This window comes from Labeo rohita, chromosome 21 (assembly GCF_022985175.1).
Source record: "Labeo rohita strain BAU-BD-2019 chromosome 21, IGBB_LRoh.1.0, whole genome shotgun sequence".
Taxonomy (NCBI): domain Eukaryota; kingdom Metazoa; phylum Chordata; class Actinopteri; order Cypriniformes; family Cyprinidae; genus Labeo; species Labeo rohita.
Window position 1 is genome coordinate 16026140 of NC_066889.1, and position 22548 is coordinate 16048687.

At 34.6% G+C, this 22548-nt stretch overlaps 2 protein-coding genes across 2 annotated transcripts in view; both read left to right on the forward strand.

Annotated features, from left to right (window-relative positions):
• Positions 1-283: 283 nt before the first annotated feature.
• On the forward strand, positions 284-13835 carry dlat (dihydrolipoamide S-acetyltransferase (E2 component of pyruvate dehydrogenase complex)). The gene is made up of 14 exons (XM_051093444.1): positions 284-740; positions 2386-2487; positions 2778-2902; positions 4097-4247; positions 4390-4516; positions 7365-7540; positions 8976-9129; positions 9258-9325; positions 9407-9523; positions 10840-10947; positions 11037-11155; positions 11292-11454; positions 12981-13117; positions 13586-13835. Exons 1-14 carry the CDS (start codon positions 465-467, stop codon positions 13713-13715), a joined length of 1953 nt encoding a protein of 650 aa, XP_050949401.1. The 5' UTR covers positions 284-464; the 3' UTR covers positions 13716-13835.
• A 2650-nt stretch (positions 13836-16485) lies between these two features.
• The window catches only part of rb1 (retinoblastoma 1), a 41354-nt gene continuing 35291 nt past the window's right edge, over positions 16486-22548 (forward strand). The window contains 4 exon segments of the mRNA XM_051092470.1: positions 16486-16781; positions 18985-19105; positions 19189-19298; positions 19407-19541. Of these exon segments, the coding sequence (XP_050948427.1) occupies positions 16669-16781; positions 18985-19105; positions 19189-19298; positions 19407-19541 (479 nt within the window). The 5' untranslated portion in view covers positions 16486-16668.

Consider the following 22548-nt stretch of genomic DNA (forward strand, 5'->3'; position numbering starts at 1 on the left):
ACTTTTACTTGACGGTAGTTTTACGTCAGCGCTTGCCTGACGGTTTACGACACCGGCTTTGACAGCTAGAAGGTTGCCATGTGTTCACTCTGAATAATACGTCTGGTCAATAAAATACTCAGCCATATCACTTCAAAACCTCATTATCTTTAGAGGTTACGTGACGAATGATACTCGTATTTATCACAGCTATAATATGCGATGAATATTCTCTCAATAATGAGAAGTTTTGCAGATCGTATAAAAGCATATCTGGCAACCCCGGTGCGTCACCCGGAGGACGAAGCGAAGGAGAGTGTCGTAAAGTGGGATGTTTTGGAGTGGGGAGGTCATTGGAAAGTGAGGTTGTTCGGTTCGTTTTGGGGGGAACAGACCGCCACTTTTAGCGCAGGTGTCAGATATTCTGATACCAGAGTGGCCTTACTCAAATCCAGCGTAGTTTTACAGTGGTCTTCACGTTTAAAATGTTGCGTTTAGCGCTGCGAGTACGCCCATCTGCCAGGCTTACCCGGCCCAGTGTCCTATCGGGCCCTTCTGCTGCTGCTAGTCCGCGATCCGGACCGGTATCATGCCATCATCTCAAACGATACCACTCCAACGGCCCGGCCCGGATCCGGACCTTGTGTCACGGTCGGCGTGTGTACAACAGCATCCTCAGTAACAGATCAGGGGTCCTGCAAAGCCAAATGGCTAGTTTCAGTCAAAGCATGCGAGTGTACAGTCTGCCGCCACATCAGAAGGTAAGCTAATGTTATTATGTGCTTCCACCGCAGTTTGAGTTGCTTTTTTAGCGGAGCACTTCACTTTTATTGCAGCTTTTTATACATAAATGACTGCCTCAGTCATCGTTCGCTGTCATTGTGCCATCTGTCATCTCTTTTTGTGCTTCACAGAATAAATTAAGTCATACAGATTTGGAAAACATAAGGGAGAATAATAGTTTTATATATATATATTTGGTGTAAACGTAGTATTGGTATAATCACTGCGTTTTTTTTCTGTTGGTGTCACCTTCAAGATGTAAAAGCTGTCTTGTAGCTACATATATATGTTATGAATTGTGTTAGGGGTCAGAGGTCGATGTTGACATGCCTAAATTAAACATGCTGTTTTACTAAACAGCATAACAGTTTCTCATATGATTTATAATAATGTAAATATTTAGCCTCAAAACTGTGCCCACTGGCATAAAAAAGACATAAGAAATAATTAAATGATCAGAAAAGTGCACATTTCCATAGTGATTATACATTAGTACTCAGCTCTTAGCTTTTTATTAGCTGGAAATTGCAATTTGTGGGGAGAAGTCATGGAAATTTATTATTGGAAGTTGTGGGAATCCTGAAAATCCCAATCTATTGTCTTAGTAAACAACAACTGAATTTTTAAGCTACTGTTTAAAGTACCATTTGCCGAATGCTGATCATTTATACTACCAAAAAAAAAAAAAACTAAAGGAATGGAATAATTATGATTTTTTTTTGCTTAAAATTAACTCAAAATATGTTGGAAGTTAACATTTATTATTATGCTGATTAAATGAAAATGTATATATATGTTGAATAAGTAATAATTAAATAATAAACAGTTTTTAAATTGTTTATTTTTAAATGTGGACGTTTTGATTATTACTGATGCCTATAGTAATTACACTACCAGTAAGATTTTTAATGTTTTTTTATTTTTTTTAAAGAAGTCTCTTCTGCTCACCAAGCCTGGATTTATTTGATCCAAATCTAGCAAAAACAGTACAATTTTTAAATATTTTTACTGTTTAAAATAATTTATTTCTATATGATTTCTGTGATTTCAAAGTTGAATTTTCAGCATCATTACTCCAGTCACATGATCCTTCAGAAATCATTATAATATTCTGATTTGCTGCTCAAAGCATTGTAATAAAAATTATGGTTTTTTTTTTGTTTGTTTGTTTTGTTTTGTTTTTTTAGAATGATTTCTGAAGGATCATGTGACTGGAGTAATGATGCTGAAAATTTAGATTTAATCACAGGAATAAATTACATTTTAAAATATATTTAAATAGAAAACAGTTATTTTAAATAGTAATAATATTTCACAATATTACTGCTTTTGCTATAATTTGGATCAAATAAATGCAGGCTTGGTGAGCAGAAGGGAATTCTTTAAAAAACATTAAAAATCTTACTGTTCAAAAACTTTTGACTCGTAGTGTATGTGTCTGATTTTTCATTTTTCATTTACAACCTATTTTGGGTTCATATTAAACCAGCCATATGCTCACCTGGGCTGCATTTATTTAATATATTTTAAAATGTAATGTATTCCTGTGACGGTAAAGCTAAAGTCATTCATGCGAAATGCTCACAGCTTTCTATTTATTTAACCTAATTCATTCTATTACAGGTGGAACTACCAGCTTTGTCCCCCACTATGCAGATGGGCACTATTGCACGCTGGGAGAAGAAGGAAGGTGATAAAATCAATGAGGGAGATTTGATTGCTGAGGTGAGGCACATTCAGGTTTTTACCAGCACAACAAAGCCACAGTCTGCTACGTCACTGTTCAGAGTTCGAAATTACGCTTGATAGTTTAATAGTGATGACAAGATTATGTAAGTAATAACTGTTAAAGGCTGTTGAATTCTTTTATATTAACTCACATCGGAGGTGGTAATGAGGCCACGGCGTGGAGCAGAGCACATTAGAATGTCTGTCAACCAATCAGAATTAACCGCTCAACAGCCCAATGGTATAATTCTAATTTAATTCTACTTACTCTGTTTTGATTTGGACAGGTTGAAACAGACAAGGCTACGGTTGGATTTGAAATGCTGGAGGAGTGCTACCTTGCCAAGATCTTGGTCCCTCAGGGTACAAGAGATGTGCCCATTGGAGCTGTCATTTGTATTACAGTTGACAAGTAAGCATCATTTTAATCTGCACTGCCTGGATACAGAGTGTCGTAAGATCTGCTGTTTGCTTTATACATATTACATAATGTAATTAATAATATACACTACCAGTCAAAAGTTTTTGAACAGTAAGATTTTTAATATTTTTAAAGAAGTCTCTTCTGCTCACCAAGCCTGCATTTATTTATTCAAAGTACAGCAAAACAGTAAATATTTTTACTATTTAAAATAGCTGTTTTCTATTTGAATATATTTAAAAATGTAACTTATTCCTGTGATTTTAAAGCAGAATTTTTAGCATCATTACTCCAGTCACATGATGCTTCAAAAATCATTCTAATATTCTGATTTGCTGCTCAAAAACATTTATTATTATTATTGTGCTGAAAACAGCAGATTTTTTTTCGGGTTTCTTAGATAAATATAAAGCTTAGAAGAAACTTTGTAACATTATAAATGTCTTAAACATCACATTTCACCAATTTAAAGCATTCTTGCTAAATAGAAGTATTAATTTCTATAAATTCCCCCCCAAGCTTTTGAGTGATATAGTGTATAATGTTACAAAAGCTTTTTTATTTCAGATTAATGCTGATCTTTGGATCTTTCTATTATTCAGGGAATCCTGAAAAAAAAGTACTCAACTGTTTTAAATATTGATAATAATATTAATAGTAATAAAAATATTTCTTGAATAGCAAATCAGAATATTAGAATGATTTGAGTAATGATGCTGAAAATGTAGCTTCGATCACAGGAATAAATTACATTGTAAGATATATTCAAATATATTGCAGTTTTTTTAAATAACAAAAATATTTCACTATATTACTGCTTTTGCTGTATTTTGGATCAAATAAATGTTGGCTTGGTGAGCAGAAAAGACTTCTTTAAAAAGCATTAAAAATCCTACTGTTCAAAAACTTTTGACTGGTGGCGTAGAATGCTAGTGAAGAAAATTAAGCTTTCATATTTGAAATAACAAGTGAAAACTGTCCTGTCAATCTGTGAGTTTTGCAGTAGCACAGAGAAATGTTAAAAGCATCATAAAAAATACCAAAATGATTCCATCTTGATCTTGGCTATTTTAAAAAAGTCTAAATTAGCATGTTTGAAATCTGTGTGTGATATAGAATGCATGTTTGATGTTTTCTTCTATTTCCCACCTAATGTCATAACATCATCTATCCTTTGACCTTTAGTCCTGAACTCATCCCTGCATTTAAGGACCTTACTTTGGATAAAATCGGCAGCTCTGCCCCTGCTGCAGCAGCTGCTCCTCCCCCTCCAGCAGCACCTGCTGCTCCTGCACCCCCACAAGTTCCTGGAAGCTCCTATCCACCTCACATGAAGGTATGAGATGTTGACCAAATATGAAAATGACTACAAACTGAATTACTAATTCAGAAGTAAAAACCATTGGGATATCGGCCAGTCTAAGCATAAGCAAGCTTATTATCACATGTATCATCAACTTTCGTTTTGCTTTCTTCAGATTCTTCTCCCAGCTCTCTCCCCCACCATGACGATGGGCACCGTGCAGCGCTGGGAGAAGAAGGTGGGCGAGAAACTGAGTGAGGGAGACCTGCTGGCTGAAATTGAGACGGATAAAGCAACAATCGGTAACTTGTCAATTATCTTAACTTAAATTGTTAGAATTCATATTTAGGGTTGGGTACCGAAACCCGGTGCCAATACGGCACCGGTACCCATGTGACCGGTATGTACCGGACCGAATCAGAACGCGAATTTCGGTGCCACTTAAATGCCTGAACTGTCGATTGAAATATTTGTCTTCTGGTGCTATGACACGGATGTAGAAGCATTGATTCATCAACATGGATGATCGCTAGTTAAATTTAAATACTGCATTCATGGGGTGTCGGAATGATCAGAACATTTTTTTACTGAATGAGAAAACTCGGGAAAGTCGGAAAGCTTTGATGATAGAAATCCAAGACATCTTTGTAGTTACTATCCATTTTCACATTTCGAATTAAAAGCACAAATCGTCTGGAAATGCATCCGAGAAGCGCGTGAATGCTGCAACTATCGTTACACTTGCTCTGACTGCAGCAGGTGGTTTGCCGTTAGCTTAGCGAGCTACATTAAACGCGTCGAACTTAAAATGCCAAAAACTAAACATTCTAAAGTGTGGCTATATTTCACGAGAAATGATTCAGACACTGCGACGTGCAGCAAATGTTTTACAGCAGTTGCGTGTGAAGGGGAAAACGCGTCAAACCTCATGAAACATTTGATGGTATGTGGAATAAAGTTGAAAGCAGAGGGATGCACCGTGTTTGACAGTTTGCAGACATCAGCTGGAGAGGTGTCGTATTTTGCCAGAGACGGCAAATATGTGATGCGATCTAGGAAAACCCAACACATGGTGAAATTTTACCTTTTTTTAGGTTTTAACACCATATGAAAGCTGCGTTCAGGCCCCTTTCCAAAACTTTTATTTTTTACATAACCTACGTTATGGCTATCTTAGGTTGGCTGATTGCGATGATTTTCAGGAATGGGATTTTGAGAAAAACGGCTTTAAAGTGAGACGGCTTTCACTTTCACTTTACGGGTTTAACGAGAGCTGTCTGTCAAGTTAGGAGCGCTACTGCATCATTAGACAAACAGACTAACGTTTGTTTTCCGTTGATCACCCATTTTATGTTTAGTAAATAATGCAGCACTTTGTAGTAAAAGCGAGCGCAGCGCAACTGTTCGCGCACTGTGATAAAACAGACTGTCATCGGACTCCTCTTTAGTAACTTCATCATCCGATCCTTCATCTCTGGATGTGAAATAGCCCGCAACATCATTTAGGGCACTGACATCACCAAAACTGGGCAGACTGAGACGAGTAAGATCGGTTACGTGAGCAGCTGCAGTACTTTAGACGGCGTTGTTGTGCTCCGCCATCTCACGATATTAAAGTAAGTAAATAAATAAATAAATAAATAAATTTGCTTGCCGTACTTTACACAGGACTGGTGGAGAATGTGAACTGATACGCCTTTACTAAATATGTTATGTGGTTTATTTTGATAGGTTAAAAAAGTTGGGAAAGCACCTCCGCAGCGCGTTCTTAACATAGGAGAAAGACAGTCATTTCTGCTTGCTGCAATAAATTTCTATTTTTCTGCACTAAACAAGTCAATTTCGAAGAGATATTTTCAGAGATGGTAGACAAGATGTTATAGAATAATAATTTAATGAAAAACGAATTTCCTGAAAACGTCCCACCGCTACATCCGACGGGTTTTCCCAGATCTCATCACATATAGTCATATTTCTGCAAAAGAATTTCTGAAATTTTAAGCTGTTAAATTATTGTAGTTGGGTTAGGTGGCTTAGGTTTTATTGTTGTTGCGTTTTGCATTGAATTAATAATGTATAGTACTACTTCTTTTTTTTTTTTTCTTTTTTTTTTTTTTACTTTTAATACATTGTTCAATTTAAAGAACTTTTTTGTCCAATAAAAATATATTTTTGTGTCATCCACCACTTTGTGGCTTTTTTCAAAGTATCGGTTCAGGCACCGTTTTGGCACCGGTACCGTTTTAAAAGTATCGATTTGGCACCGGTATCGAAAAAACCCCAAACGATACCCAACCCTATTCATATTAGTCACATCCCTGTCATTTTACGATAATAATTTCTAATTATCCACCTTATTTTTCAATGCGGAAGTAAGCTGTTTTCTGGTAATGAAAAAATAACAAAAAGAATAACAAAGTAAATCAGTTTGTGCTAAAAACCATTGTGTTTGTAATTAAAGGAGAAGTCCACTTCCAAAACAAAGATTCACATATAATGTACTCACCCCCTTGTCGTCCAAGATGTTCATGTCTTTCTTTCTTCAGTCATAAAGAAATTATGTTTTTTGAGAAAAACATTTCAGGATTTTTCTCCATGTAATGGACTGATTATGATTTTGAACTTTCAAAATGCAGTTTAAATGTGACTTCAAATGATCCCAAATGCGGTTGTAAACGATCCCAGCTGAGAAAAGAAGGGTCTTATCTAGCAAAACGATCAGTTATTTTCATAAAAATAATACAAGTTCAAAATCGGGGCACCATATCAGTTCATTATATGGAGAAAAATGCAGAAATGTTTTCCTCAAAAAATTTCTTTACGACTGAAGAAAGACAGACATGAACGACTTGGATGACAAGGGGGTGAGTACATTATATGTGAATCTTTGTTTTGGAAGTGGACTTCTCCTTTAAGAAAATACATTAAAATAATATAGTAAGACATACCAATTTGCAATATCAAGCAAGAAAATGAGCTGTTTCGTACAGCAAAAAATGGCTAGACGTAAATGATACCAGAAACCAGACACATTAAGTTTACAAATGGCCATGCCCACTCTTACGGAAAAAAAATAAGGTGGAGAGAAATGGTGATTTTTATAGGTTTGCATTAACACCATGTAAAATCATACCTACTTGTGATTTTCAGGTTTTGAGGTACAGGAGGAGGGTTACCTGGCCAAGATATTGATTGCTGAAGGCACCAGGGATGTTCCCCTCGGCACCCCTCTCTGCATCATCGTGGAAAAGGAATCCGACATTAGCACGTTCGCTGACTATGTAGAGACAGGGGTTGCTGCGAGCCCACCATCTGCTCCCACACCGGTAAAACACTCATTTCTACAGGACCTCTATTGTTTATTTGAGTTTATTGTTTAATGTAATTATTACTATGATTAACTATGCACACCTAATGGTATTGTTTAAAAGATTTGTAATTTTTAACATCGCTTAACATCAAAGGGATAGTTCACCCAAAAATATAATTACTCACCCTAATGTTGTTTCAAACCCGTAAGACCGTCATTCATCTTCGGAACACAAATTAAGATATTTTTGATTAATGCATGGGCTATTTTAACAATGTCCTTACTGCCTTTCTGGGCCTTGAATGTGGTAGGTCCATTGCTGTCTATGCAGGGTCAGAATGCACACAGATTTCATCAAAAATATATTTGTGTACTAAAGACGAACGAAGGTCTTACGGGTTTGGAACGACATGAGGGTGAGTAATTAATGACAGAATTTTCATTTTTGGGTGAGCTATCCCTTTAACAACAGTCATTTATTATCCACTTTGAGTTGCAACAGAACTTTGATTGACATGAGCAACATGTCATGATGTGATGTAATGAACTTTTTATGTGGCCACCTAAATACGGCTGTTGGGAAAATCAAGGTCATGTTTTTACTGCCAATGTAATATCAGCAGTTTCATGCTATGGCTAAAAGTGAAAGGTCACTTTGAAATATTTGCAGTGTTTTGAAATACTGTGATCAGGCCATGCCAGTTTTGTGGGAGTCGATGTTAAGATTAGACTACAACAAATTGCTGTCAGTTGTGGTATACACAGGCCACAGCTACTTTAGAATTTTAGAAACATAACATGTTTTAATCCACATTTTAGTAATCCGGAATTTTAACTGTTTAACTTAAAGGGAAAATTCACCACATGGTGTTTGCATATAAATGTGTCTTAGACGTGTGTGAACTCAACCACCTTACAATGATAAAAATCCATTCACTTTTTTTTTTACCCCCCAAAAACCAAAACAGTCTAAATTATCAAGCCGTATTCATTTTCTGATTTCCACCCTTAGCCAATTGTACACTGTCTTCCATTTTCTCTGCAACGACAGTGTGTCGTAAACAATGCAGGTGTTTTGTAGCAGGATGTAAAAGTGAACATACGAGTCTTCATTATCCCCTGACATCAGAGCCACTGAGGATGCAGTGAATTAGTTTTGTTTTTGATGGTAATGCACCACTAAATACAGAAGAGAGGGGTGGAGTGAGCATAGATCATTATCATTTAAAGAGACATGCACTAAAATAGGTTGCTGTGAACTGAGCCGTTTTTACAAGGCAAAAAAGGTGTTGTTTTTCTTGATAATTGAGAAATTTTAACTAAAATATATTGCTGATCTTTCATGAAGACCCTAAAGTCATACCAACTTGTGGAAAATGGGCATCTGATGTCCCCTTTAACCAAAGCTTGTGATTTACGTATATGACTTATAATTGTATCTTACTTATCAGGTTGCTGCCCCACCACCAGCTCCAGCAGCTCCTACCCCAGCACCTGCTGCAGCTCCAGCCGCCCCTGCTGCACCTAGGAAGGGTAGGGTGTTTGCCAGTCCTCTAGCCAAAAAACTGGCTGCTGAGAAAGGAATTGACATCGCCCAAGTCACAGGTAAGTGCGCTTTGACTTATAATACTGTCAATTAGTTTCTTTTGCATGGGAAATGTCTTTTTGGCACTAGTGGCGTTAGTGTAAGTAACTTTAGTATAATTTCTGGGTGATTTATGCCGTGCCCATAGGATCTGGACCAGATGGCAGAGTCACCAGGAAAGATATCGACAGTTTCGTTCCACCTAAGCTCACTCCTGTAAGTTACATTTTAAAGCAAAAAATAATTTTTATCTCTTATGTTCATTCTTTCATGAAATGTTCTGTTTGATACCACCAGGCACCAGCTGCTGCTCCTACCCCTGCTGCACCCACACCCAGTGCTCCAGCCACCCCTGCTTATGCTGCTGTACCTACAGGAACCTTCACTGACATCCCCATCAGCAACATCCGCAGAGTGAGTCCACTGTCCACAGAAACCACTTTACACTTAAGGTTGCAGAATCTGCAAAATGTTAATTTTTTTACCAAAATAAGAGGGATCATACAAAATGCATGTTATTTTCTTATGTAGTACTGACCTGAATAAAATATTTCACATAAAAGACAATTAAATAAAGTGCACAAGAGAAAATAATAGTTGGATTTATAAAAATGACCCTGTTCAAAAGTTTACACACCCTTGATTCTTAATGCTGTGTTGTTACCTGAATGATCCATAGCTATTGTTCTTGTTTGTTTGTTTAGTGATAGTTGTTCATGAGTCCCTTGTTTGTCCTGAACAGTTAAACTGACTGCTGTTCTTCAGAAAAAATCCTTCAGGTCCCACAAATTCTTTGGTTTTTCAGCATTTTTGTGGATTTGAACCCTTTCCAACAATGACTGTGTCATTTTGAGATCCACCTTTTCACACTGAGGACAATTGAGGGACTCATATGCACCTATTACAGAAAGTTCAAACACTCACTGATGCTTCAGAAGGAAAAACGATGCATTAAGATCTGGGGGGTGAAAACTTGGAATTTGAAGATCAGGGTAAATTTAACTTATTTTGTCTTCTTGGGAACATCTCCTGAAGTTTCTACATCTACAGAGTATCTTCTGTAGCTTCTAAAGGGCAGTACTAAATGAAAAAATATGATATTTAGGCAAAATAAGAAAAATGTACACATCTTCATTCTGTTCAAAAGTTTTCACCCCTGGGTTGTAATGCATTATTTTTCTTCCTGGAGCATGAGTGAGTGTTTGAACCTTCTGTAATAGTTGCATATGAGTCCCTCAGTGTGAAAAGATGGATCTCAAAATCATACAGTCATTGTTGGAAAGGGTTCAAATACACAAAAATGCTGAAAAACCAAAGAATCTGAAGGATTTTTCTGAAGAACAGTGCTCAGTTTAACTGTTAAACAAGGGACTCAGGAACAACTCAACAAAAAACACAGCTGTGGATCATTCAGATAACAACACCGTATTAAGAATCAAGTGAATGCATTTTGAACAGGGTCGTTTTTATAAACTCAACTATCATTTTCTCCTGTGGACTATATGTAAAGATCTTTTATGTGAAATATCTTATTCAGGTCAGTACTAAATAAAAAATAACATGCATTTTGTCTGATCCCTCTTATTTTGGTAAAATAATCAACATTTTGCAGATTCTGCAAGGTGCGTCTAAACTTTTGACCTCAACTGTGCATGTGTGAAGACTTACGTTAGCCATAATGCTCTGTTTCCCTGCTTCTCTGCTTTTCTCTTTACTGGTACGCTGTCTAGGTGATCGCCCAGAGGTTGATGCAATCAAAACAAACTATTCCTCACTATTATTTGTCAATCGATGTCAACATGGACCAAGTTCTTGAACTCAGGAAAGAGCTTAATGCTGTGAGTGAACTCATCAGTGACCGTGACTTGATAGTGAACTCCACATTATGATTTTCCTAATTTAAATTGTACATTTTCCTCATGATCAGGAGGTGAAAACTGATAACATCAAACTATCGGTCAATGACTTCATCATCAAGGCCTCGGCTCTGGCCTGTTTGAAGGTGCCAGAGGCCAACTCCTCCTGGATGGACACAGTCATCAGACAGTGAGTGGACTCCAACAATGCAATTCTGCTTTAAACCATTTGAGGGCGGCATTGCTTTTTCAGTTTGCAGTGAATCTAAAGTAACTGTGACATTTAAATTACAATAAAATCAAGCGTTTTTTTTCTCTCCGCACAGAAATCACGTGGTGGATGTTAGTGTTGCAGTCAGTACACCTGTGGGTCTGATCACTCCCATTGTATTTAATGCTCATATTAAGGGACTTGCAAATATCAGCAAAGACGTAGCTACATTAGCTGCTAAAGCACGGGAGGGTAAACTACAACCACATGAATTCCAGGTGAGTATTTTATATATAGTGTATTTTATGCTCACCAAGGTTGCACTATCAAACATACAGTAATATTGTGAAATACTATTACAATTATAATATAGTATATGTTATATGTTTCTATTTCAAATACATTTTAAAATGTAATTTTCAGAAGCCATTACTACAGTCTTCAGTGTCACGTTTTCCTTCAGAAATCATTCTAATGTGTGATCCTGGACCATAAAACCAGTCATAAGACACATGGGTATATTTGTAGCAATAGCCAACAATACATTGTATGGGTCAAAATTATCGATTTTTCTTTTATGTTAAAAATCATTAGGATATTAAGTAAAGATCATGTTCCATGAAGATATTTTGTAAATTTCCTACTGTAAATATATTAAAACGTAATTTCTGATTAGTAATATGCATTGCTAAGAACTTCATTTGGACAAATTTAAAGGCTTAACATTTTCTAAATATTTAAAAATGTTTTGCACCCTCAGATTTTCAAATAGTTTTATCTCAGCCAAATATTGTCTAATACCATACCATACATCAATGGAAATATTATTTATTCAGCTTTTAGATGATGTACAAATCTCAATTTTAAAAAAAAAGACCCGAATGACTGATTTTTGTGGTCCAGGGTCACATATGCTGATTTGGTGCTCAAGAAATATATATTTTTTTTATTATTAGATTAAATTTATGTGCAAACCATGACACATTTTTCAGGGTTCTTTATTAAATACACTACCAGTCAAAAGTTTTTGAACAGTAAGATTTTTAAACAAGTATCTTCTGCTCACCAAACCTGCATTCATTCGATCCAAAATACAGCAAAAACAGTCAAATTTTGAACTATTTAAATATATTTTGAAATGTAATTTATTCCTGTGATAAAAAATGAAATTAGCATCATTCAGAAATCATTCTAATATTCTGATTTGCTGCTAAAAAAACATTTATTTTTATTATTATTACGTTGAAAACGGCTGAGTACAATTTTTTTTTTTGCAGGCTTCTTTGATGAATAGAAAGCATTTATCTGAAATAGAAATCTTTTGTAACATTATAAATGTCTTTATCAGCACTTTTGATCAATTTAAAGCATCCTTGCTAAATAAAAGTATTAATTTCTGTAATTTCTTCTTGAACAGCAAACAAGCATATTAGAATGATTTCTGAAGGATCATGTGACACTGAAGACTGCAGTAATGATGCTGAAAATGTAGCTTTGATCACAGGAATAATTTACATTTTGAAATATATTAAAATAGAAAACCGTTATTTTTAATAGTACAAATATTTCAGAATTTTACTGTTCTTGCTGTGCATTGGATCAAATAAATGCAGGCTTGGTGAACAAAACTTCTTTTAAAAAAAAATTTAATTCTTTTGACTGGTAGTGTATAAAGTTTGAAAAAACAGCATTTATTTGAAATAGATTGTTGACCCCAAACTAATATAATAAACTATATATGTATATGTATATAAAAAATGCATTACTTATGTTTTTTCAAAGCAAACATTTTTGGTTTTCCTAGGGTGGCACCTTCACTATTTCCAATCTGGGCATGTATGGCATCAAGCATTTTTCAGCGATCATTAACCCTCCTCAAGCCTGCATTCTGGCTGTGGGTGGCTCAGAAAAGAGACTGCTGCCTGCAGACAACGAAAAAGGGTGAGCAAGGGAAATAGGGAGACATTAAAGGGATAGTTTACCCAAAAATCAAAATTCTGTTATTAATTACTCACCCTCATGCCGTTCCAAACCCGTAAGACTTTCGTTCATCTTCAGAACACAAATTAAGATATTTTTGATGAAATCTGAGAGCTTTCTGACCCTGCATAGACAGCAATGCAACTAACACGTTCAAGGCCCAGAAAGGTAGTAAGGACATTGTTAAAATAGTTCATGTGACATCAGTGATTCAGCTATATACAAAGCTCTCAGATTTCATCAACAATATCTTAACTTATGTTTAAAAGATTAGCGAGGGTCTTACAGGGTGCTCATGAGGGTGAGCAATTAATGACAGAATTTTCTTTTTTGGGTGAACTAGCGTACTTTGCCATCATCCCTGCTAATACATATGACACTTTTAAAACAATTCCTTCAGTCAGTGCATGTGTTTTCTGTGTCTCATAGGTTTGATGTGGCTAGCATGATGTCGGTGACTCTGAGCTGTGATCACCGTGTTGTAGACGGCGCTGTCGGCGCGCAGTGGCTGGCTGAGTTCCGCAAGTTCCTGGAGAAGCCGTACACCATGCTCCTGTGAGCAGGCAGTTTAAAGAAAAAGAAAAACAGACTTTAAGATTTGGAGAGGTCTCTCTCATTGGTTATATGCTTTTCCTGGGAATTATAACAGGTGGTTCTCTCTCCTCTTTTTTTTTTTTATTGTCCTTCTCACTCACATACACCCTTTCATACACTGTATTTTTAAAACATTGCTTCCCAAAGCCTGAAGTAACCTCTCAACCCAAAGTCACAAGTCATTGTTAAGGTCATTTTCTGGAGTTTCAGAAGATAATGCTGAACAAGGGTTTTTTATTTTTCTTCAGGATATTGTTACAAGCACCGTAAGTCTGTGTTTGCCATTAGATCAAAGAATAACGTCTGTGTCCATGGCCAAGCCTCACGGTCTGTACCTGCAAGCTTTGACTTGTTTCCATGTATGCATTGGCACAATATGAGTACCCCTTCTGTGTAAGAAAAACGGTGATGAGATCTGGAGATGATGTGTGTGCCAAATATTGTCTGGCTGTCATTGCAATTTATTTATGACACGTTATTCAGTGCATAGGTTTATTTTATGTATTGCTGCATAGTAGTAATACATTCGGACTGTCACTCCCTGAGGTAAATATCTGGCGTATTCATGATGGTTGCTCCACTGAGACAGTGTGATGGTCCTTCACACTGTCTTGGTATGTGAGCAGAGTTTTGATATAGGCATCTTTATTTATTACATCTCTCACTCCAGACAAAGCACAGTAGTGCCTTTGCTCCTGTTTATAGCATCTTGGTATTTCTTTTCAAATGGTGGTTATATTTTCAAGTCATTCTTAATGAGTAACGCACAATTCATGGGGTGAACTGCTGTTATAAATAAACCTATGGAGAAACAAAAGAAAGGTTCCCAAATTAAAACACTAGACTGGATATACATATTTACATCTTGTAGAAAAATGGTTTACTCAAGCTGTTTTTGCAGTCAGTGCCATGTGGACAAACAGGGAGTGAAACATTATGTTTTCCTTGAGGAAGATTATATCAATATTTTTAATATGACAGAAAAAAAACAACATGAGAGGGAATAAACAAAATATACATTCAAATATATGTTGCACATTGTTATGTTTCCTAAACAATTGTGTAGTCTTATTGACCATGTCATGCAGAGTAGCATTTACTCATTTACATTACTATAAGGTATAATCACTTAATGTGATAAAAAGAATATAATATTCCATAAAGAAAGTCTTATTGTCTTATGTTCACCATCATTATTTTAAACAGATGGATAGATAGATAGATAGATAGATAGTACAATACTGATAATATTAGATATTAGAAATAGTACTGTCGAAATAGTACTAATTGATTAATCGCAATTAATCGCGAGTTTGTGCTATACACTGCCATTCAAAAGTTTGGGAACAGTAAGATTTTTATTGTTTCAGGATTCTATGATGAATAAAAAGTTAAAAACAACAGCATTTATTCAAAATAGAAATACTTTCTAATAATGCAAGCCTTTACTATCACTATTTATCCATTTAACACATACTTGATGAATAAAAATAATAATTTCTTTTAAACAAAAACAAAAATTACTGACCCACAACTTTAAAAGGTAGTGTATATTGTTACAAAAAAAAAAAAAAAATATTTCAAATAAAATGTTCTTTTTAACATTTTATTCATCAAAGAATCCTAAAAAAGTATCAAAGTTTCCCAAAAAATACTAAGCCCCAGCCACTGATAATAAATCAGCATATTAAAATGATTTCTGAAGGATCATTTGAGACTGAAGATGTTTTCGCCACTGAATAAAAAAGTGACTTATTGTGACTTATCTCACAATTCTGATTTTTTCTCAGAATTTCTAGCATTTCTGAGAATGAAAATTGCTATTGCGTGATATGAACGAGTTATAAAGTCAGAATTGAGATATAAACTCGCAATTCTGTGAACATTTCAGTCTTTTTTTCTCCTCAGAACTGGACTTTATAACTCACAAAAGCGAGATTATAACTTGCAATTCTGAATTTTTCTTAGAATTGTAAGATACGAACTCGTAAATGCGAGAAAAAAGGCAGAATTGCGAGACAAATAGAGTTTATATCTCACAGTTCTGACTTTATACTTTTAATATTATAATAAAAGTCGAAACTGTGAGATTAAAAAGTCGCAATTACCTTTTTTTATTTTTTATTAAGTGGTGGAAATGTGCTTCCATAGAAGACTGGAGTAATGATTCTGAAAATTCAGCTTTGCATCACAGAAATAAATTCTATTTTAAAGCATATTAAAATAGAAAACCACTATTTTCACAATATTGTTGTTGTATCTGTATTTTTAACCAAATAGCCACTCACATATTTATTATGTAAACAAACATTTATTTTGGATGCGATTAATCTTGTTCGTGCTTTTTACTGAAAAATACCTTGTTTAATTAGGTACACCATTCCTCATTTAAACAGCGAGTACAAAATCAGTACAAAAATTCAATATTAAATCCAAATGTTTATTAAATTTATGGATAAACGTGTTTTGAGATCCCTAATTCTCACTTTAAAAGTAGAGCTAAGTTTTGAATGGAAGCGCATAGAATTGAGTAGAAAGACTTACATTTAAAAGTTCACGTTAATGTTTCACTTGCATTTAAAATTTAATATATATTCACCTTATACTAATCTGAATACACTGCTCATAGAAAAAAATGTTTTAAAATAACTACAACACGTAAAGTGAAGAAAGTTGATGTTGACTACACGCAAAAACCGGACGTGACGTCAGAATTCCGGATGTTGCGTCGATCAATTTTCCCGCGTTTTGGGTAGTTGAGGAAATAGTGGAGAGTTGCGGACACAAACAAGCGATCTCGAGCTACGACATCCAACCACTTACCACAAAAACAATAACATCACCACGAACCCGCCGCTCGTGATCGCTCGCTGTGCTGTGAGTGAACGCGCTCTGCTCTTCATCACGAGACCTTCGACATGCCGCCGAAGAAGCGCAGCAGCAGCGGGACCCCGCAAAAGAAAGAGTTCAAAGGGAACGCGAAGAACGGATCTCCGGACAGCAGCGAGAACGCAGTGCTGAGCCCCGAACGGTGAGGTCATACCGAGCGGTTGTGTCTAAAACAAACCTCAATGACACAATAGACAGCAATGAATGAGTAGTAGGCGACGGAAAGTCTTTTTTATTGAGACGAAGCCAGGAAACAACAGTGTGAATGAATAAGAGTCGGTAGTCTTAAGAAAAATGTCAGCTGTGCGTTAACGTTACCCTGTTTTTGTTATTGGAATTATACGTAACAGGTACAAGTGACAGTTTATAACCGTGTTTATGCTCATTTTGATAATAAAAAATAGTTTATTTACTTTAGTAGTAATATGATAATTAGGACACACCCAATATTTACCTGTGCTACTGTGGTGTTATTACAGATAGCATTGTTAAGCTACAAAAGAGCTACGGTAACGTTAGCTAGCTAGTAATAAGTCTGTTTATCAGTCTGTATGAAGAAATGTCAAGTAATAATTGTGTAAAATCTTTCAGCAGTCTGATATATATTGGGTCAAAGACGCGACATCCCATTTTGGTGTCTTAAATTAAACATAAATCATATTAAATGTAAGTAAAGTGTCTAATATTTCATATCTTTTGTGAAAATAAAATGTCAGACTATGAGTAAAGAAAAAGTTACCTCATCATTCAGGGTTATAGATATTCTACCAGTCAAAAGTTTTTGAACAGTAAGATTTTTAATGTTTGTTTTTACCAAGCCTGCTTTTATTTGACATTTTGAAATATTTTTATTATTTAAAATAACTTTTCTTTTTGATTATATTTTAAAATGTCTTCTTGTGATTTCAAAGTAGTTTAGCATCATTACTCCAGTCACATGATCCTTCAGAAATCATTCTAATATTCTGATTTGCTGCTCAAAAACATTTATGATGTTGTAAACAGCTGAGTAGAATTTTTCCAGGTTTCTTTGATGAATAGAAAGTTGAGAAGAGCAGCGTTAATCTTAAATAGAAATCTTTTGTAACATTATGAATGTCTTTATCATCGCTTTTGATCAATTTAAAGCTCAATAAAAGTATTAATTTCTATCATTTCTTTCCCAAAAAACAAAAATTATACTGAGTCCAAACTTTTAAATGGTATAGTGTATACTGTTACAAAAGCCTTTTATTTCAGATAAATGCTGATATTTGGATTTTCTATTCATCAAAGAATCCTATTTTAAATATTAACAATAATAATAATAATAAATGTTTTTGAACAGCAAATCAGCATATTAGAATGATTTCTGAAGGATCATATGACACTGAAGACTGGAGTAATGATGCTGAAAATGTATCTTTGATAACAGGAATAACTTACATTTTAAAATAACATTTTGAAATATTTTTACTATTTAAAATAACTCTTTTTTTATGTATTTTAAAATGTAAAATTAGCATCATTACTCCAGTCATTATCCTTCAGAAATCATTGTAATATTCAGATTTGCTGCTCAAAAAAAAAAAAAATTATGTTGTAAACTGCTGAGTAACTTTTTTTTAGGTTTCTCTAATGAATAGAAAGTTCAGAAGAACAGCGGTTATTTTAAATCAAAGTCTTTTGCAACATTATGAATGTCTTTATCATCAATTTTGATCAATTTAAAGCTAAATAAAAGTATTAATTTCTATCATTTCTTTTCCAAAAAACAAAAATTATACTGACTCCAAGCTTTTAAATGGTATAGTATAGTGTATACTGTTACAAAAGCCTTTTATTTCAGATAAATGCTGATATTTGGATCTTTTTATTTGTCAAATATTAACAATAATAATAAATGTTCTTGAACAGCAAATCAGCATATTAGAATGATTTCTGAAGGATCATTTGACACTGAAAGACTGTAGTGAAAATGTATCTTTGATCACAGGAATAAATTACATTTTAAAATGTATTCAAATAGCAAGCAGTTTTTTTAAATAGTAATCATATTTCACAGTATTGCTGCTTTCGCTGCATTTTGGATCAAATAAATGCAGGCTTGGTGAGCAGAAAAGACTTCTTTAAAAACATTAAAAATTTTACTGTTCAAAAACTTTTGACTGGTAGTGTATGTTTATGTAAATCCGACCTGTGCTTATTAAAATATATCAATGAAAAGTGCCCAAACAGCTGAGAAACGTTTATGTGTATATGCAGTGTTGCGTGACCGGCAGCGCCAGTATGGCGACCACCCCACAATAGTGTCCGTCACTTCACAATGTGTTTACTCATGTCTGTCAACTGTGTTGTTTTACCAGGCACAAGGACAAGGAGCCTGAGTTTGTGTCTCTCAGTGAGGAGCTTCAGGCCACCAATCCCATCTGTGATCATGCGTGGAGAATTTGGGAGAGGGAGATCAGGTCGATGGACAAGGCAAATGTACGCCTCTTATATCTACACTACCTAGTGTATTGATTTATGAATGTGTAATAACACAAACATGTGTGTGTCCTCCATGCTAGATGCCGTATTCAAACAGACAGCAGTGGGGAGCTTGTCTGTTCATTGCAGGCATGGAGCTTGATGGCATCAGCCTCACTTTCACACAGTTCTTGAAAGTAGTTGGACTAAAGTATGTATTGCAGATTAATAAATGTCATTTATTCCAGAGTGTGGCTATGCCTTTAAAGTGTTAATAATGCATGAACTACACTTTAATTAAGCTGCTGTTCTTTTGCAGTGTGAAGCAGTTCATCAGTCTTGTGAGGAAGATGGATGTAAACGTGGACACGATAAGCCCTAAAGTGAACGCTGCTTTGAAACGACTGGAGAACAAATATGAAGTGACACTGGCTCTCTACCAAAGATTTGTGAAGTAAGTGGTATTGTGCAATTTGTTTTAAATTTGTAGAAGTGATGTTAAATAAAAATGATTAATTTAGCAATGTTTAGACGTTTTGTTAATTTAATTAGCATCCAGGATCGACTGACAACTATGTCAGTTAATAAAAAAAAATAATATTATAATAATAAAATAAAAAATAATATTTTGAAATTATTACATTTTAAAATAATAATTTTGATATACCATAAAATGTAATATTTTTTTCTTTGCTGGCAAATGAATTATTCAGAGATCATTGTAATATACTAAATCTGGTGCTCAAGAAACTATTTCTTATTACCAACGTAATTTTTTTTTTTTTTTTTTTTTTTTTTTGGGTGAAAACTGTAATACCTTTTTGCTCTAAATTTTTTGATCCAAAAGAATGGTATTTACACTACCAGTCAAAAGTTTTTAAAAAGTAAGATTTTTAATGGTTTTTTTTTTTTTTTAAGTAAAGAAGTCTCTTCTGCTCACTTTTTATTTGATTCAAAGTACAGCAAAAACACTACAATTTTGATTTTTTTTTTCTGTTTAAAAAAAAACTGTTTTATATTTGAATGTATATATAAAATGTAATTTATTCCTGTGATTTCAAAGCTTATTTTTTAGCATCATTACTTCAGTCACATGATCCTTCAGAAATCATTCTAATATTCTGATTTGCAGCTCAAAAATTATTATTATTATTATTATTATTATTATTATTGTTGTTGTTGAAAACAGTAGGTTTCTTTGATGAATAGAAACTATATATCATCACTTTAGATCAATAAAATCTATATATTATCACTTTTGATCAATTAAAAGCATCCTTGCTAAATAAAAAAATATAAATTTCTATAATTTCTCAGTGGTATAGTGTATAATGTTACGAAAGCTTTTTATTTCAGATAAATGCTGATCTTTGGATCATTCTATTCATCAAATAATCCTGAAATTTATTCATTATTATTATTTATGATAATAATAAAAAATGTTTCTTCAACAGCAAATCAGCGTATTAGAATGATTTCTGAAGGATCATGTGACTGGAGTAATGATAAAAAAATAGAAAGCTAAAAATTCAGTTTTAAAACCACACAAATAAATTACATTTTTAAATACATTCAAATACAAAACAGGTATTTTAAATAGTAAAAATATTTCAAAATGTTTCTGTTTTTGCTGTACTTCAGGCTGAACTGCAGGCTTGGTGAGCAGAAGAAAAAAATCTTTAAAATCTTACTGTTCAAAAACTTTTGACTGGTATTGTGTATAAAAATTTTTGATCGGTTTAATGTAATGTAAAAAAAAAATTGACCCCAAACTTTGAATAATCCATATTGAGTAAAATAATTTTTTGACTGTCTTTAAATTGTTTTTAATTGACTATAGTAAGGACAAGTTGAGTATAGCAAGTTATTTATGTGTTCAGACATTTAAATACAATGGCTTAAGGCACGTTAACACCACGAATGAGAAGTATAACACTACTTATATTCCACTATTCCATATTATAACACATGATAATGTTTCGTTTATAATAAGCATGCATTGCAGGTTTGTTGTCTGCAGCTTTAAATGCTTGCGCTCTTAAAAGCAAGATTGACTTCTGACTTCTGAGTGTTTTTATTGTTCATCTACTTGAAAAAATCGCTCTGAAAGTAATTCCAATGAGATTTTTTTTCCTCTGTATCGTTATAGTGTCTGAGATCCAGATCTAGGAGGAAAACAGAAACTATTTTAAATGTATACAGTATTCGAGGATATATAAGGTTTACAACAGGGCTGTAACCACCACAGACGTTGAAGGGGACAAGTCTGCCCCCAATAATTATAAATGTCCAAACTGTCCCCCCATATCTGAAATGTATGTACTTGCCTCCCTGCTGTACTCCATTACACTGACAAAAAGTTTTAAAACATGACATTTTCAACCTAGTCTGCCTCAGCAGTCTAACAATGCTTGTCAAAGTCAAAATGATTGAGATGGCCAATCAAATAAAAGTTTACAGGGTGTACTGTTCACAGAAGCAGAGTGCAAATTTCAGTGCGACGTGTCAGTTTTAGTGTTGAGAGTGAGGAAAGTAGCAAAATATTTATTATTTGAATTTTTACAGTGTGTTAAAAACATTATATAACCACCAGTGATAACCAGGGATGTAAAGTAGTCAACATTTTGAATTGAAAATATAGTATCATTTACATGACTCATGCAGTTTATAACTGAATAACGTGAGAAGCTTTCCCTCATTACGCTAAAGGACTAAACGGTTACTAATCAGGTGATGTTTGGGCATGCCTCAGGGCGTATTCGCCCTTCCCTCCGCATGCCACTTTATTTAGATAAATTCTTGCATTGCGTCTCATTTAAAGAATGTTTGACTCATCCCATGTCACTCCTTGGCTGATGAAACCTGTTGTGTATTCGTTAAATCAGTTTTCTGTTTTGCCTGTAATAATTGCTTAAGCTTTTATGTTGCACGATTGACATTATCACTTGATGCTTCATTTCTTAGTCCGTTTGAATGGTAAAAACCTTCAAACGTGATTTCTACATGTCATTCGTGAACCTGAAGGTGGCAGCAGCCGTCTAGGTATAGGATAGATCTGCTGTGTGGGTTATTTGCAGTTGAATAAGTGGCAGGTGGCCACTGTTCAGTGTGTTCTTCTGACAGTCAGTGCTTTGTAGGTGGAGAACAGAAAGTCTAAATATGTGGTCTGAGTGAAGTCTGTGGTCAAGCTGCAGGGTAGTGCTTTGTTTTTGTTTCTCGAGTGCCTCAAGCCAGCATGTTCTGTGGTTAATTGTGGCAGCTTCCTCACTGCATCAAAAATAAACGTTCACACTGATGTCTATAACAGTCGATAAACTCTTGTTTGACATTATATGTGGGTTTCAGTTCATTTATGTTGGCTTTTAGTTGTGCGATTATAACGTACAGTACATGTGACACTTGAGACAAAATCATCGTAGCATGGGTATATTTGTAGCGATATTAAAGTAAATAAATAAATT

Excerpts from the sequence above, each read along its gene's own strand:
- dlat (XM_051093444.1), top strand. The coding sequence starts at position 465 with ATGTTGCGTTTAGCGCTGCGAGTACGCCCATCTGCCAGGCTTACCCGG. Across the intron at positions 2,903-4,096 it reads ATTTGTATTACAGTTGACAA|TCCTGAACTCATCCCTGCAT; the intron begins GTAAGCATCATT and ends TTTGACCTTTAG. Across the intron at positions 9,326-9,406 it reads TTCCACCTAAGCTCACTCCT|GCACCAGCTGCTGCTCCTAC; the intron begins GTAAGTTACATT and ends TGATACCACCAG.